General features: G+C 40.5%; 1 protein-coding gene across 6 annotated transcripts in view; it reads left to right on the top strand.

Annotated features, from left to right (window-relative positions):
- PRP4K (pre-mRNA processing factor kinase PRP4K) overlaps window positions 1–16,114 on the top strand; it is a 56,774-nt gene that overhangs the window by 23,713 nt on the left and 16,947 nt on the right. For 5 of the 6 annotated variants that reach the window (XR_012901676.2, XR_012901677.2, XR_012901675.2 and 2 more), the window contains exons 3-11: window positions 924–1,094; window positions 1,718–1,894; window positions 3,940–4,021; window positions 6,202–6,412; window positions 8,380–8,453; window positions 10,988–11,078; window positions 11,793–11,940; window positions 12,316–12,453; window positions 12,944–13,097. Coding sequence is in view for 2 of the 6 variants with exons in the window: in XM_075921313.2 (XP_075777428.1) it covers window positions 924–1,094; window positions 1,718–1,894; window positions 3,940–4,021; window positions 6,202–6,412; window positions 8,380–8,453; window positions 10,988–11,078; window positions 11,793–11,940; window positions 12,316–12,453; window positions 12,944–13,097 (1,246 nt within the window). In the remaining 4 variants the exon portion in view is untranslated. The remainder of the gene's footprint in view (window positions 1–923; window positions 1,095–1,717; window positions 1,895–3,939; window positions 4,022–6,201; window positions 6,413–8,379; window positions 8,454–10,987; window positions 11,079–11,792; window positions 11,941–12,315; window positions 12,454–12,943; window positions 13,098–16,114) is intronic. The other variant, XM_006138815.4, reaches the window with a different exon arrangement.

Genomic DNA, 16,114 nt, shown 5'->3' with positions numbered 1-16,114 from the left:
GGACCACCAAATTCAGTATAAAGCTTCTTATCATAACTTAAAGCAAGGTAAGGGTTTGGTTGTGCCAGGAAAATGGGATGTGCCCAGAATAGGGTTGATTTTCATAAAACTATACAGAAGAGATTATCCTCAGGCAGGTGAAAGGGGCTTGCTGGGAGCACTCCTTCCTCCAGGTCTGGGACCATCCTAGGCCCAAGCCTTTTCACCTGGCACCCTTTAGGGAAGACTGGAGGGAGTGAAGTCCATCCCTCCTCAATACAGGAGCATTGTTGGATGCTCCCCTTCATCATGGAACAAATGAAAAGTCACAGTTTTCTACATTCCTCACTCTGGCTGGGGAGTAAGGGACCAGATGAACCTGGGCCTGCCCCAGGCAGGGAAAATGCATCCCTCCCCTGATAGTACCTGCTGGGACTGCAGCAGCCATGGAGTGGTGCTTCTCACCTGGCTCCAAGCTGCTGCAGTGAGAAACTCTCATCCGTAGCCCCTCCTCAGAGCAATGATTCAACATGTACATTTTCATTTTATTTCCCCCCCCCCCCAAAAAAAAATTAAGGAGCCAAGCAACACTGGCTAAATCTTTTAGTTTTATGTATATATTTCTGTACTGTTGCACATTAACTTAAAATAGTCCACTATTAATGCAATTTCTAAACTAAAACTTCTGCGTCTCTTAGCTGGGTGATGGGAATTAGTGAATTTTATTGTGAGTTATGCTGAATTAAGTCTGTGTTTGGACAGATATTTACAGGGGCAGGAGAAATGCAAAGCAGACAGGCAGCACTTAAGTATTCTTACCCCTCTGGTGGAGTCTCATTTGCAGTAAGATTTTAAAGTGAGCTTTAAGAAGAGATTGTGATTTTTTTTTTGTTTTTGTTTTCCCTTGAACCCATTAATAGTGTATTTCTCTTTTTAATTTCAAGAACCCGACTTAGAGATGATATTCTCTCTAGACGGGAGAGATCAAAAGAAGCCAGCCCACTGAGATGGTCACCATCCAGAAGAAGATCTAGGTCTCCCATCCGAAGGAGATCTCGTTCACCACTCCGACGTAGCCGGTCTCCAAGAAGGAGAAGCAGGTCCCCTAGAAGGAGGTAAAAATGTCCTGAGCTGGAATATTTTAGTATTGTCTAAATACAGGCTTGTTGTTCAAATTAGATAGTCATTATGAATGATCAGATAAAATATTTAATTTTTATTCTATCATTCATATATCCTCTCTACCCCCAAAAAGTTATACGCTAGCAGAATCTTTCACTCAACTTAGCCCAGGGCCGGCCCACAACGTTTTGGCACCTGAGGCGGGGAGCTCAAATGCCAATTTTTCTTCTGCCTGCCTGCCTGCCTATGTGTCTTGTGCCCTCCTTCCTCCAGCACAGCGCTTCACCATCTCTGTGCATCTAGAGCAGAGAGAATACATGTTCACCAGCAGTAGACACAATTTTCTATGCTCTGGGTCCTAGTGGTCCCCCCCCTCCCCCCCAATCTGGGACCTGAGGCAGCCGCCTTAGTTTGCCTCATGGTAAGGCCCAACCCTGTCTTAGTCTCTTTCAGATATTATTGTGCTTAAAGTTAGTTTAATTGTTAAAGCTTACTATTTTAAAAGTTTGTGTGATGTGCTCATTTATGTATTTCAGTATCAATTAAGTATTATTTGGACATACATCAAGACTAACCTAATAAGCAAATTAAAGTATCTATTTTTCCTTTCTTACAGTATATTTCTTCTGTTCAACAGGGATAGAGGTCGGAGAAGTAGATCTCGACTTAGGAGGAGATCTAGATCACGTGGTGGTCGTAGACGTAGGAGTAGAAGCAAAGTTAAGGAAGATAAGTTTAAAGGAAGTCTTTCTGAAGGCATGAAAGCTGAGCAGGAATCCTCATCTGATGAGAAGTAAGAGTGAATTTCTAGCAGGGAGGGGCTGACAGACTTGCCAGGCCCTTGGACAAAGTGTGTGTGCGGGGAAACTCCAGGCTCCCAGAAGGGGCAGGGCATTGGGAGGAAGGGGCGAGGTTGGGGGCAGCCAGTTCAAGTCTCTGTTGGCGATGTAAAGGGTCCAAAGCTCCGGCTGCTGCTGCTCTTAGAGGAGCGGCGCCTGCATGCCCCAGGCCCTTTTGAATCACCAGGCCCTGGGGCAACTGCTTCCTCCCCACTCCTGTCCCTCTGGTCCATGGGCCTGATTTCTAGTATCTCATGTCCTAACAAGTAAAGATTTGATTCCATTAACAGGGATAATAAATTACTAAAAGCTGTGATTTGTGTCCATTTATGCAAAGCCAGTGTAAAAAACTTTTCTTTCATGTTGACCAAGGGCCCTGACTCTTCCATCATTTGAACCATGTTCAGAGAAGAATTTTACAGGTGACTTGCTTTTGGAGCCCACATTTAAAACTTTTTCCATGGAGCTGCAGGATGCCTTAGCCATTGTTTGTTTCATAGCCATGGCATCTTTTAGATACACTATGATTTCTTTATTGAATACTATTGGCAAAGGTATTTTTTCAGGTTAAGTTATCAGCTGAAAGTTCAGTTCAGCTTTGCGTGTTCTTATGTTTCTGTTAGCATGGAAGGACATAGGCACAGATCTTATCGAGTGACAAACATTAGGTATTGAAATACCACCTGTGCATCTAACTAAGAAGAGGCTTCTGAAGAAAACGAATTCTGGACTGATCACTGCTGTGACTGTCTCTCCACTGTCAGATTTAGACTTGGTCTGCTTGCCCATGTCAGCAGATGTTTTGATGCTAGATTTTTTGACCTGACTGAAAACCCTACATGTCCAATAGGAATCGGAGATCTCTCCATTGGTCCTTCACCACTGTATGCTGTTCTCACTAGAGACTCTTGTACATGTAGCCTAGTAAATATGTCTTTGGATGGGTCAGATATGACAAACCTATGATTGATGACATGGTTGGTAAGAGCTGTAACATCCTCTTTGGTGCAGAGGCAAGGACTTGTTTGTGGACTTCATCTTCACTACTTCTTTTTAGGCAACTTCTTTCTCTCATAATAGGAGGCTGGGTATTATTGCCACATATAACACTAATCTGACCTGTGCATAAGTGTCACTGATTTTAAAAAAAATAGTTTCTACACTATTACAAAGTCTAGTACTTCATGCATAGGCAGTAAAATTAAAACCTTCTAATAGACAGACTAGATGTTTAATCATATGTTAAAAAACTTACAAATGGAGAAGAATTATTAATTTGCTTATATGTTATCTACCCACTATGCAGTATAAACTAAGGACTTACAATCTACTGCTACTGTTGTACAACCTTCATAATTTCTTAAAAAATAAGTTTTGCCAGGCAAAACCAAAACAAATCTTTTAATAAATTGGCCTTTGGTAGCTGTGATCAAAGGGAACCCCATTAAGATAATAAAATTAATATAGACAATATAAACTATAGTCCTAATTATGTTGTACTGTGTTTGGAATTGAGCAAAAAATACTTTTGTTTTGGATACCATTGTTGCACCTCAGTTACTGGTTTATCGCACCACTGTTCCAGGTTGTATCTCATCTGAATATTCATACAATAAGTTTTCAAATTATGAATAATGTGGATATATGTAGGGAGGATATATTAAACTCCAAAAATATGGCTGGTTTTGGAGAACTGCTGTACACCAAAGAACATACATTTTCTCAGAAAGGAGGTTCAGAAAACTAATTCTGGAATTTCCTTTGCTTTGCCTCAGACAATTGAACCTGTAGTAAAGCTAAAGAGACTCGAGTGATTTTTATATTTATTCCTGTGTGTTAAAAAATGTGTTCTTGTTCCCAAGAATTTTGAGGCAAGGTGTTCTTGCTCTTAATTTCAGATTATAACTCTCTAGGGCAGGGAAAATCTTTTCGAAGTTACCTAAAGAACCATATACTTTTATGGTGCTATACAAATATTTTAATACTTTATTATTGATAGCCTTGAAGATTTTGACGTAGAAGAAGAAGATGAAGAAGCACTGATAGAGCAGAGAAGATTGCAGAGACAAGCAATTGTCCAGGTATGGTACCGTATTAAAGCACTCAGACTACTGAAATTGTCTATGCATGTAGAGTGTAAACTTTTCTTGTCTTACTATTTCTTTTAAAATAAAATAGGAGACCGTGACATTTTTCAAGTTGACACTTCTATTAATAAAGCTAATGCTGCCAAAATCTGTCACTCACTTTTCAGTGTGGCTGTAAAAAATATTGTCTTAGTTGAAACCTATATTTTTGGCGCATACACTTATTTTAAAACAAGCAATCTATACCAAATGAGTCATTTTTGGTGACACATTGGCTTTTTTGATTTTGTGTAGCTTTAAATGACCATAAAATTATAAAGTAATTGCATCGAAGGATAAAATTATAATTTGTCTTCCATGGTATATTGCTGATAAAATAATGAGTATTGTGGAGGATAAGGCTCAGAAATATTGATTGTAATCTGATAAGTCAGTTTCGTTTAAAGTTAAAGGTTTGTGTCCTAGGTAAGCATTCAAAAAGGCTAGCAAAATTGGTATAATTTGTTGTAAAATTGTTAAGCACCATGTATGCATTAATTTTGTATTCTTAGCATACTGTTTATATTTTAAACCATTAAAATAAGCAGTGATGCTAACAGATGGCTGGTAAGAATTAGTAATATTACTACAGGCAGTCCCCGGGTTACATGGATCCGACTTACATCGGATCCCTACTTACAAACGGGGTGAGGCAACCCCGCATTAGCTGCTTCCCCCCAGCAGACCAGGGAGACGCGAAGCTAGCGCCTCCCCCAGCAGACCAGGGAGACACGGAGCGGCTTTTCTCAGCAGACACCTCAGCTTGAGAATAAAGGACTGAGGGAAGTGAGGTGTGAGAATAAAACTGAGCTCTGGAGAAATGTTTGGCTAGAGTTTCCCCTACAATATGTACCAGTTCCGACTTACATACAAATTCAACTTAAGAACAAACCTATAGTCCCTATCTTGTACGTAACCCGGGGACTGCCTGTATTCTGTGCGGTTACACATAATGATGCATCGGTGCTATGTTGAGAAATTTTACTGGCCAAACCCCCAAAATGAGGGGAAAAAACGAGTGAAAGATACTTGGATACCATATTCAAAGGCTATTTCATTTCATACTCGTGGCCCACCAAAGGAAGAGAATTCCAAAGGTCATTGCCCTTAACTAAAAAGGCTCTGCTACTAATCTTAGAGACTATAACCTCAGGATCTGACACCAACATGCACCTACATTGTTTTTAATTTAGGACAGCATAAAGTAAGAGGATATCAGTTATTTAATTGGGCCCCGTATCATTTAGGGGAGCAGAAATAAATTACAAAACTTTATCTTGGTGGTATATTTTTATATTAGTACTGAAATAATGTAAAATGACTACAGGGAACTAACAGATTCTTCAATTCAAATACTAAAATTGAAAACAACACTTTGAGATTTCTACACTTTCAAACTAATATAGAGTGCTAAATGTACAGATTTAATCTCTCTAGTCTGGCACCCTCGGGGCTTGACCAGTGCCACAGAAGGTAAATATTGTCTAGCAGCATTACCAACACTTCCACTGCTTACTAGGCTCTTAAGAAACATTTAGGGGTAAATTAGAGCTAAATTACAGCTCAGAATACTGAGATCCAGGGCTGGTGGCTGTAAACAAGTTTTATGGGACTATGGGAAACTTGGCCATATCCATAAGTGAACATTCTGCTAACTAAAATCATGCTAGACCATGAATATAGCCAGACTAGAGAGTTTCAACCTGTATATTGCAAAACTCTTGTGTTTTTTTTTTCTTTGAAGTATGAGTTCACTTCTCATCCATCAGAATATTAGTATTTAACTTCTCAAGTATGACGTTTTGATATACATGGTCAGGTCCTATCTTTTTGCTTAAGCAGTAAATCAGTTTTTAACAAAGGTTTTATCAATAAATCAAAATGTCTAAAAAGGTATTTTTTAAGTATTACAAATCAAACTTGAAGATTTGGACTGTAATGTGTTTCTCAAGAAGACAAGACTTGTTTCTTTCTGTATCCTGCAGCTAACATGCTGTACAATTTGATTAACACTATGAAGTAAGATCTAGAATGAGCTAGTTAGATTCAGGAAAATGTATGCCCCAAAATACACAGTAAAATTAAATTGGGACAAGCCACTATGTTGAAAATAACTTCATAAAGTTTCTTTGCAGAAATACAAGTACCTGACTGAAGACAGTAACATGTCTGTGCCATCTGAACCAAGCAGTCCTCAGAGCAGCACACGTAGTCGTTCAAATTCACCAGATGACATTCTAGAACGTGTAGCTGCTGATGTTAAAGAGTATGAACGGGAAAATGTTGATACGTTTGAGGCCTCTGTAAAAGCCAAACACAACCTCATGACAGTTGAACAGAATAATGGTAAGAATCTGAAATTTCTGTATGCAATTTGAAATGAAATGCCTAATATGCTTTGCAGGCATCTTTTGTTCAGATTTATTAGTAAACTTGAACCTCTTTAATCCAGCAACTCTTGGGTGCATGTGTGGCTCTCTGCTGCTCCAAGGCACTCTCCCTACCCCCCAACCCCACCTCCACCCCCCTACCCCCCCTGTGAGTGGCAGGGAAACACCTTGGGAAGCATATTGCTGTGCTGCTGTTCCCCCAGCTGGGTGAAAGGGAGAACAGTAGCACACAGAGCTGCTTCTCCTCTGCCTGCCAGGGTCTGTACTGCGGACATTCCCTAATTATGGACACCTGGAATATGGAGGTTCATGAGTATCATAATTTCAGATTTGTGAAAAAAGTTAATTCATAGACAGTGCTGAAAAAAATTCAGAAAGTTAAATAATTAAATTGTTAAAATAAAACACTTTGTGAATAGGTGATGTAAATGGGAGATGTCCTTAATTGCCATTTAAACAGCCAGTGCTGCAAAAGACATTAATGTCTTCCTTTGTATTTAAGAAGGAACTGTGAATTTATTTTAGTTTAATATATTTTTGATATGTAACTCTTTTCTGGAAGATCGCAAATAATTTTCCTACTGATTTTTTTTTCCCTTTTCTATTTGGCAAACCGTGACTTATTTTCATTTTAGTCGTCATTATCATTGATGAATGTGCATAGATGTGTGAATGTTTTAATTGATGTAACAAAGGCAGAAGAATCTAGAGATGTGAAAGTGTAAATGTGTATGCAATGACATGCAGTCCCCTGAATTAGAGGAAACAGCGATGAGGGAGAAAAGGGGACAGCGAGGAAGGCAGATAGGAGACGGTGCTTCCAAGGAGTTGGCTTTTAAGCTTGATTTTTTTCGTAACAATTGGATAACAAAATATATTTTTCTAGAACTGTGTGTAAATCTGCCAAATATTATTTATTGTGGTACAGAAATGTAGGAATTATATGTACATAACAAGAATAATCTCATCTCAACTCTGAAAAACCCACCAAATTGTCAGTTTGCTAAATGGAGGGTGCTTAGTTTTAATACAGGTTTCACCTCCCAAAACCAGCACACTCTGGTCCAGCAATACCACAGATGCTCCTGACCAGAGATCCCGGAAGTCCAATGGCAGGAGGGCCAACTGAGATCAGGGGCAACAGGTTGGGTCCGGGGCTGGTATCCCCCAGAAGCCCATGGCAACATTGGACCAGAGCTCCACACCATCTCTTGGGAGAGTGGGGCTGAGGCCAGAACTCCGCAGCAGCACAGGGCTGGAGTCCCCTGACAGCACCCAGGAGTGCGGGGCTGGGGCCCCTCAGCAGCCCATGGCAAGCAGGGCCAGTGCCTGGGCTGCCCAGGGAGCCAGCAGCTGGGTGAGCAGCTCAGCCAGATTGGGGGTAGGGGGTGGGAAGAACAAGGCAGGGAGCTCTTGAGAGAGCCTGCCAGCAGCTGGCAATGGGCTTGGAGGCAAGGGCCTCCCCTGGTCTGACACATTCTCTTATTTGCCGGACCAGGGAGGTCCACAATGTAATTTTTAGAAGGCACCCTGGCAAGGCACACTTTGTGTGCTACACAAACTATTAAAATACTAAATTAAAATATGAAATATACAATATAAAAATAAAGAAAATACAGTTAGAGAAAGTGGAAGTAGTTGGAAAGCCTTTACAGATAAGTCTTCAATAGAGAGATTTTTTTTTTTAAAGCAACTGAAATATTTCAAGCTCTCTGCATTTTTAAACAGACTGATTATGCAAAAGAATAGACAATAAACCAACATAATCCAGGAGAAATGGCAATAGAAGTGTCTGGTGCCTCTCTTTTATAACTAGTGAATACGCTTAATGGTACATAATGTAGATTCTTTATATAGAGAAGATAACTGCTAACACACCCATTTCTTCAGTTTTAAGTTGAATAACATACATTTTCTTTTAAGGCTCAGCTCAAAAGAAGCTCTTAGCTCCTGACATGTTCACAGAATCGGATGATATGTTTGCTGCATACTTTGATGTAAGTAATTTTAGAAAGATAATTCCTCCACATTATTTTTTTTGTTGCTGTGTTATTAACAAGACACTATCAAATTGTTTATGCCTGAATTTTGACTCACCTAAAATTTGTAAAATCAGGTGCATAATGTCTTCTGAAAGCATTCATTAGAAGTCCATTGAGCCAGTCCTTCACTGAAGTCAGTGGGAGTTTTCCCTAGATAAACACTGGGGGATTTTTGCCTGTTGTCTTTGTAGAGAAAGCACAAAGTTACAAAAGGGAAAAAAAAGCTACTCCTAGAATTTGTACAAAAATGTCATAAACAGGACTGTAGATTTGTCATACAAATAGGGAAATGTAGTAGGCATCTTGGTAACTGTCACCATATGAAAAAGGGTGACACAATTGTTAGTCCCAGACCTTTTTGTAGTTATTATTGTAGTTACGGCATTGTCTGTAACTAAATCCTACAGCATTTTTTGAATCTACAATTACTTTGTTTTCTTTATAGACTTAGGATGCTTTATTTATTTTCTCATAATCATCATGACATACTTTAAGTGACACTTAGCATCCTACCTTCTTTCATGTATGCTGTTGTCTTGGATTGCCCTGATGGTTTACTATTTTTGAATGGGAGATGTGTGCCTCTGTAATAAGGCAGGCTCATCTCCTAACCTGAGATCTCACACAAATAGGCTGTGTCTACACTGGCATGAATTTCCGGAACTGCTTAAAACGGAATACTATTCCGTTTTCAGTTTTTCCGGAAAAGGAGCGTCTACATTGTCAGGCTGCTTTTCCGGAAAAGCGTTTGTGGCCAATGTAGACGCGCTTTTCCGGAAAAGAGCCCTGATCACCATTTTCGCGATCGGGGCTTTTTTCCGGAAAAGACTACTGGGCTGTCTACACTGGCCCTTTTCCGGAACAGTGTTCCAGAATAAGGACTTATGCCCGAGCAGGAGCAGAATAGTTTTTCCGGAATAGCGGCTGATTTTGTACAGAAGAGCGTCGTTGCTTTTCTGGAAACTCAAGGGCCAGTGTAGACAGCTCGCAGCTTATTCTGGAAAAGCAGCTAATTTTCTGGAATAAGTGGCCCAGTGTAGACACAGCCACCGTGCTGGATGCTTTTCTGTTCTTTACCACCACGGTGAGTTTTATTTCTATTACCTCCACTAAACCTCCATCATGATCTTGTGTAGCAACTCTGTCTGTAGTTTTCCCTAGTCCTTAGCCCTTTTCTCCAAGGGAAGAGGGAGAGCGATATCTGACCACACTATCTCATGTCCTCTGGGCTCTGCTAGCTGCTTCCTCTTTCATTTTCTTCCATTGTTTTATAACTGTCCTCTCGCTAATGGCAAAATTAACTTCCCAGGTTTGATCAAATAAATGTTCCACTCTTTTTGAGAGGCATGACAACTAATTGCTGCTTAACTTATCAAAGTGCACTTTGTCACAGCCTCTCATATAGCTAACATCACTCTAGTCCTTGGGATATTTGGGTCTTTGAAAACATTGTGTTTACATGTATGTACAATGGCTCATTCATTTACATGCAAACATCCCCAAAATGCATCAAAGATGTTTTTCTTTTAAGGAAATAAAACATAAAAATAATCTAATTAATGATTAATATCAAATGTCATTCTTTAATTGTAAGTGACATCACAAACAGAGGGATAACAAAAAGCCATTGCAGTGCCACTCCATTAACAACAAAGTAAAGCCCTTTAAAATGAAAAAAGTAAAATGGGTAGGTAAATATTTTTAGTTTCAAGCTTTTACAATCCTGAGGTAAACAATAGAGATAAAAAATAAAATATAAAAAAGTATTTTATATTTAATTTAAAACCATTTATAAATGGGTGACAATTTCTGCGTTGGAAATGCCTCACTGATATTGATGATATGTTGCTTGTAGTTATCTCTTAATTCACAGTAATATCTACTATGAATAATTAATGTATAGAGCTGTATCTGTGTCTGTATCCAAAAAAATGCGCCGTGGATATGAGTACCTGCAGATAGAAAGTGGATAGCCGCAAATTTGAAGGGTTCTAGCTAGAAAATGTGTATCTGCATCCATATCTGCAAAATTGAGCTGCGTATAGCCGTGCATATAAGGCGGTTATATGTGGATTTGCAGGACTTTATTAATTTACCCTGTGAAATAAGAAGCAAATGAACAAAAAAGCATACTATAGCCTCAATATCCTTTTATTATTTTGACTATTATTGTTTTTAATAATTTACTCAAACATATACTATAGCATTTTTTGGTAAAATATTTTACTTTAATATAACACTGTAGCATTTTGCTATTTAAACTTTCCAAGAAGCTGAGAGAGAACAAGTCGTGTGTGTGTGTGTGTGTGTGTGTGTGTGACTAATGATTTACTCAGTTTTACTTATGGTAACAATTAAAACAACATTGTTAGGAATGAGATGATAGATAATTGAATGGATTTCTGGTTTTCATAAGTAAGTGTTATTTTCTTATGTATAAACATGCATTTTAAATACAAAAGAAAAGCCAATTGTCCACTTCATTTCAGAGTGCTCGTCTTAGAGCTGCTGGCTTTGGAAAAGACTTCAAAGAAAATCCCAACCTCAGGGATAACTGGACTGATGCTGAAGGCTATTATCGTAAGTATTTGATCCTAACTTAATTTATATTATTGTCTAAAATAGAGTTACTAAATGTAAAAGCACCTCATGGAAAAGCTCTGTGGAATTATCTTGCAATTGCATACCACAATGCCATCACGTAGTGTGGCTCGTCCAAAACCACTGCATGTTCCTGCACTATAGTGCTCTGTCAAGCAGCTCACAGGTGTATTATAGAATCTAATAGTCAAATTAAAATTAAAACCTATCCAAAGTTATTTACAGCCATGAGATCTCCCTCCAGAAGGAAGGGTTACGTCAGCACGCTTGCCATGATCTGAAACCAAGAAAAACAGCATTCAAAGAACCTTGATGCCTATCGTGCTATAGTTGTCACCCAGGACTCAGAATGGAAGCACTTCAGTGAGCACATTTCTTCACTACTCGATATTAAACTCATCAGCAGTTAATAAAGACCAACAGAAATATTTCTTGTAATGAGGTGAAATGGGCATGAAACTTCTAATGGCGTTTATGAAAAGATTCCTGACCAAAGGAAGCACAGTTTCAGTTCCCCACAATTTCCACAAAGCTAGGTACAAAGCACTGTAGACTTGAGACAATAATTAAGTTACTATACTGTGTATCCTTGTTACTTTCAGAATCATGCAGAAAAAGTTTTCTTGTGGTCAATTATTCTGTGTATGTACTTAGTTCAGTTTATCTGATTTCCCTCTTCATTTTCTTTCCTAGGTGTTAACATAGGTGAAGTTCTAGATAAACGTTACAATGTTTATGGTTACACTGGCCAGGGAGTTTTCAGTAATGTAGTGCGAGCCAGAGATATGGCGAGAGCAAACCAAGAAGTAGCTGTCAAAATAATCAGGAATAATGAACTTATGTAAGTAATGTTTTGTTAAATAGTAAAATAATGTGATTTACAGCACTAGTAATCTAATTTTGAAAGTTGGGGCTAATAATAATCTTATTACTTATAAATATTTGATAGTAGCGGAATAAGACTTTTGACCTACATGGAAAATAAATTTTCAGCTCTCTTGAGAAATAGTGACCCAAGTTGTGTACTGTAAATGTTACAATGAACAATATTATCCAGTGCAGTTGAAATACTGTGAAATTAAAGATCACTGCTGTGTTAATCATAAGACTGTTACTGCCTTCCTAACGTTTTGAGAACAAGCTAACTTGATGCTTATGTTGGATGTGAAGTGTAGAAATTCAGTAAGTTCGGAGTAAAAAATGTTTTTTGTTTTAGGCAAAAAACTGGTCTCAAAGAACTGGAATTTTTGAAGAAGCTCAATGATGCAGATCCTGATGACAAATTTCATTGTTTGCGATTGTTCAGGCATTTTTATCACAAACAGCACCTCTGTCTGGTATTTGAACCACTCAGGTAAATTGAATATTTCCTGAATTGTGTATAAAAATGAAAAGTAGATTTAAGTGCATTTTAATGTTTTGTACTCTTAGCTTGAATTTTTTCTTTATATTTGGATTTTTTTACATTCCGCTCTTTATACGTCAGTAAACTTCTTAAGGCATAGAATTCAAAAACATCTAGAACCAACTTTCACAGATACAAAGACGAGAACACACTATTTAAATCTACTTAAAATGACAATGTCAGTTATACAGCTTCTTCCATCACTGTAGATAAGCACGGTCATGTCAGTAATTGTATAGCATCTGTTGGTCTGATTGGCTGAATTTTCTATTTTAGTATATGGCCTGATGGCAAAGAATATATTTCAAGTTGGTCTGGTTTGGGTAATTTTTTCCTAATGCCTAAAAGAGAATTGGTTTTTGTACATTAAAATTGATGTTTAAACTAGGAATACGTTATTCTTTGTTTAATTTCCCATAATTTTTATGTACATAAATAGTATGAATTTACGAGAGGTACTGAAAAAGTATGGAAAGGATGTCGGTCTTCACATTAAAGCTGTACGGTCCTACAGCCAGCAGTTGTTCCTGGCATTAAAACTGCTTAAAAGATGTAACATCCTACATGCTGATATTAAACCAGACAATATTTTGGTAAGTAATATTTCACACTTTAAGACAGCCTGTACAAAATACATGTGTTTAAATTTAGGTTCAGGTTAACACTCCCTAATCCGGGCTTCCCTTTTCTGGCAACATCCCTGGTCAAGCATCATCTGTATGAGTACTCATGGGGATAAGCCCCTGGGCTGGGGCCAAGAGCATTGCTAAATTAGGAGGCCTAGATGGAGCACTGGGGGCAGCAGAGTCACTGGTAGGAATGCAGAGCTCCTGATCTCCCGAGCAGGGAAACGGAGCTCTCTTTTCACTGGAGGGAGGGCAGCAGCATGGCTGCTGGAGGGAAGAACAGCCTCCCAGATCATAGCAGAGGTGCAGGGGAGGAAAGTGCAGAGCCAAAGGAGGAGCACGGAGCCCCCTTCCCCCAAGTGGCAGCAGAGCCGTTTGGAGTGTGGAGCGCTCTGGGCAGCGGTGGAGCTGCTTTTAATGGAGCCCGCTGGACAGCAGCAAAGCTGCTCGGTGCAGTGCAAAGCCCCAGATGGCAACAGAGTGCTGGGGGGAGTGTGGAAACGCTGGGCAGAGAGGAGCTCCAGACTACAGTGGAGTTCATGGCCACTGCAGGGAGAGGAGAACCCTGGGTTGCAGCAAAGTGGAGCGGGGGAGTAGAGTTCCCCCCTTCCCTCGCTCTGTGGGGAGAGCCTTGGTGGCAGTGGAGCTGCCTGAGGAAATTAGAGCCCCTGCTGCATTGATTCACTTCCCCACTCCATCTGCCAAATTCCCTGGTTCAAAACTACTCAGGTTGCAAGGGTGCTGGACGAGGGAGGTACAACCTGTAATACCTTTTCAGAATCCAAATTCTGTCATCTTTTCCTCTGAAAAGAAGCTTCTGATTTAATATTAGGACAAAATATAATCATCGTGGTACAAATAGTAATCTAATATATAAAGGCGAATGTTTGTATGTTTGTGTGCTAATAACTTGGGCACTATAAGACCTACCACAACCAAACTTTGCATGGGATAACCTTTCCTTCAGGAGAAGGTTTTAAGGTACTTTTGGCAGTGTGGGGAGAAGCGGCTTCCCGGGGGAAGCGGCAGGGACAGTCACTCACTAAAGCCAGTGGCGAAGGTGCGAGGGGAGGGGCAGTGCTCCGCGTGGCAGCTGCCCCACTTGCCTCTACCAGGCCGTTCCACTGAACAGGTACATCCGGTGCGGGGGAGCTCCCTCCCGCCCATGATGTCACTCGGCCCAGGCCTCTGCCCTCCGGTGGTGGCCGAGGGTTGCTGAGCGGTGGGCTGGAGAGCTCACGGCCGCCAGTAGGAGGCGGTTGCGGGCGCAGTGAGGTGAGCCCAGCAGGGAGGCAGCAGCAGCGGTGCTGGGAGCGGCCCGGAGTCCGGCACCTGCTCACTGCGGGAAAGGGGAGCCTCTGGTGCAGTCCCATTGTGCGGCAAGTAACGGGGTGAAAGTTTCAGGGTAGGTGGTGGGGTTATTTCCCCCCGTGGTACCTGCAACCCCAGGCAGGAGCTGGGCCGCTCCGCCCACCGTAGGTCCCGTGCTCACCCCCTTCCGCCTGCCCATTACACGGGGCACCCCTGGCAGGATCCCACCGCCCGCCCCGAGCAATGCTGGGTAACTCCAGCTAGTAAGAAAATAACTAACACGGTAGATATTCTCTGCTTCTAATTAAAAAGCTTTAACACTAAACATAACCTAGTATCCTGGGGTTTTAGCCTTCAAACCAATATAGCCACTGCTCATACTTTCCCCTTCATGTTATGCTCATATCTCTTTAAAAAGAGGGCTTCAGTCTTGCAAAGCAAGGAAGCATCCTTTTGGAGAGGGAAGATTTTGACTTCTTTTGAGATAATGGTAGAAAAGACTGTGTGTGTGTGTGTGTGTGTGTGTGTGTGTGTGCGTGCGTGCGTGCGAGAGAGAGAGAGAGAGAGAGAGAGAGAGAGAGAGAGAGAGAGAGAGAGAGAGGGTGCTAACAAAGACATGTCTGCTGCAAGAACCAAGCATGCTAGCTGGCTCTAAATTGAGATGAGGATTTTTGTTTATATGACATGAGAGGGAAAGACTCCTTATACTTTCTTACCTGTACCCTTGCAGCAGAGGATAATCATTGTAATGAGAGTTAAACATCACAATGTGGGTTGCTTCTGGTTCACTTCATGTATTTGTGAGCTAGATGACAGATTCAAATCCTACAGAGTCTGAAGAGTCAGTTTCTTAAATTGTAAGTTTTTAGTCTTCCTGGTTGTGAAAATAACCTAAATATGAACCTAGTATAAGCAATTAATTGTCTTTTGAGTGGACATCAGTTTGAATCCGTATCTGAGATCCATTAATTCCCATTATTCTTCTTTATTCTTTTTGCAGTGTTAACGCTAAAATAAGGGCTCTCAAACTTCACTACACCGCAACCCCCTTCTAACAACAAAAAATGCTGCATGATCCCAGGGCAGGGCTGCACCAAAGCCTGAGTTCACCCAAGCCACATTGCCCTGGATTGGGAAGGAGTGGGGGGAGCAAAGCTGAAACCCAAGGGCTTTGGCCTCAGGCAGTGAGGTCTGTAACCTGAACCCCATTACTCAAGGCTGAAGTGCTGTAGCTTTGGACCCGGACAGTTGAGCTTGTCTTTTGGCTTCAGTCTTGGGCCCTACAACGTTTAATACCAACCCTGGTGACCACATTAAAATGGGATTGTGACCCATTTTGGGGTCCTGACCCACAGTTTTGAGAACCACTTTATCAGCTGCATCAGTGATATATACGCATATGTAAAGATGGCAAGAGTTACATTTCTATGTGGAGGACCAAAGCTAATGATGCAAATTCAGTTGGGTGGAAGAAGCCAATTCCCAACAGTTGATGAGGTGGTGAGAATACCAAAAGGGAGAAAATTACTTTTTATAGTGAGCTATCCACTCCTGTTTTCAGACCCAGTGTGATAGTGTCAAGTTGGCATAATAATTTCAGCTCTGCAAATTAATGCTGCAGTCTGGTTTTGTTGCTGGAGTCTGGCAACTTTCAACTGAATAGAAACACTCCC

This window comes from Pelodiscus sinensis, chromosome 2, assembly GCF_052426305.1.
Source record: "Pelodiscus sinensis isolate ZL-2025 chromosome 2, ASM5242630v1, whole genome shotgun sequence".
NCBI lineage: Eukaryota > Metazoa > Chordata > Testudines > Trionychidae > Pelodiscus > Pelodiscus sinensis.
Note: the sequence above shows the minus strand (reverse complement) of the source record. Positions and strands in the feature narration are given on the sequence as shown.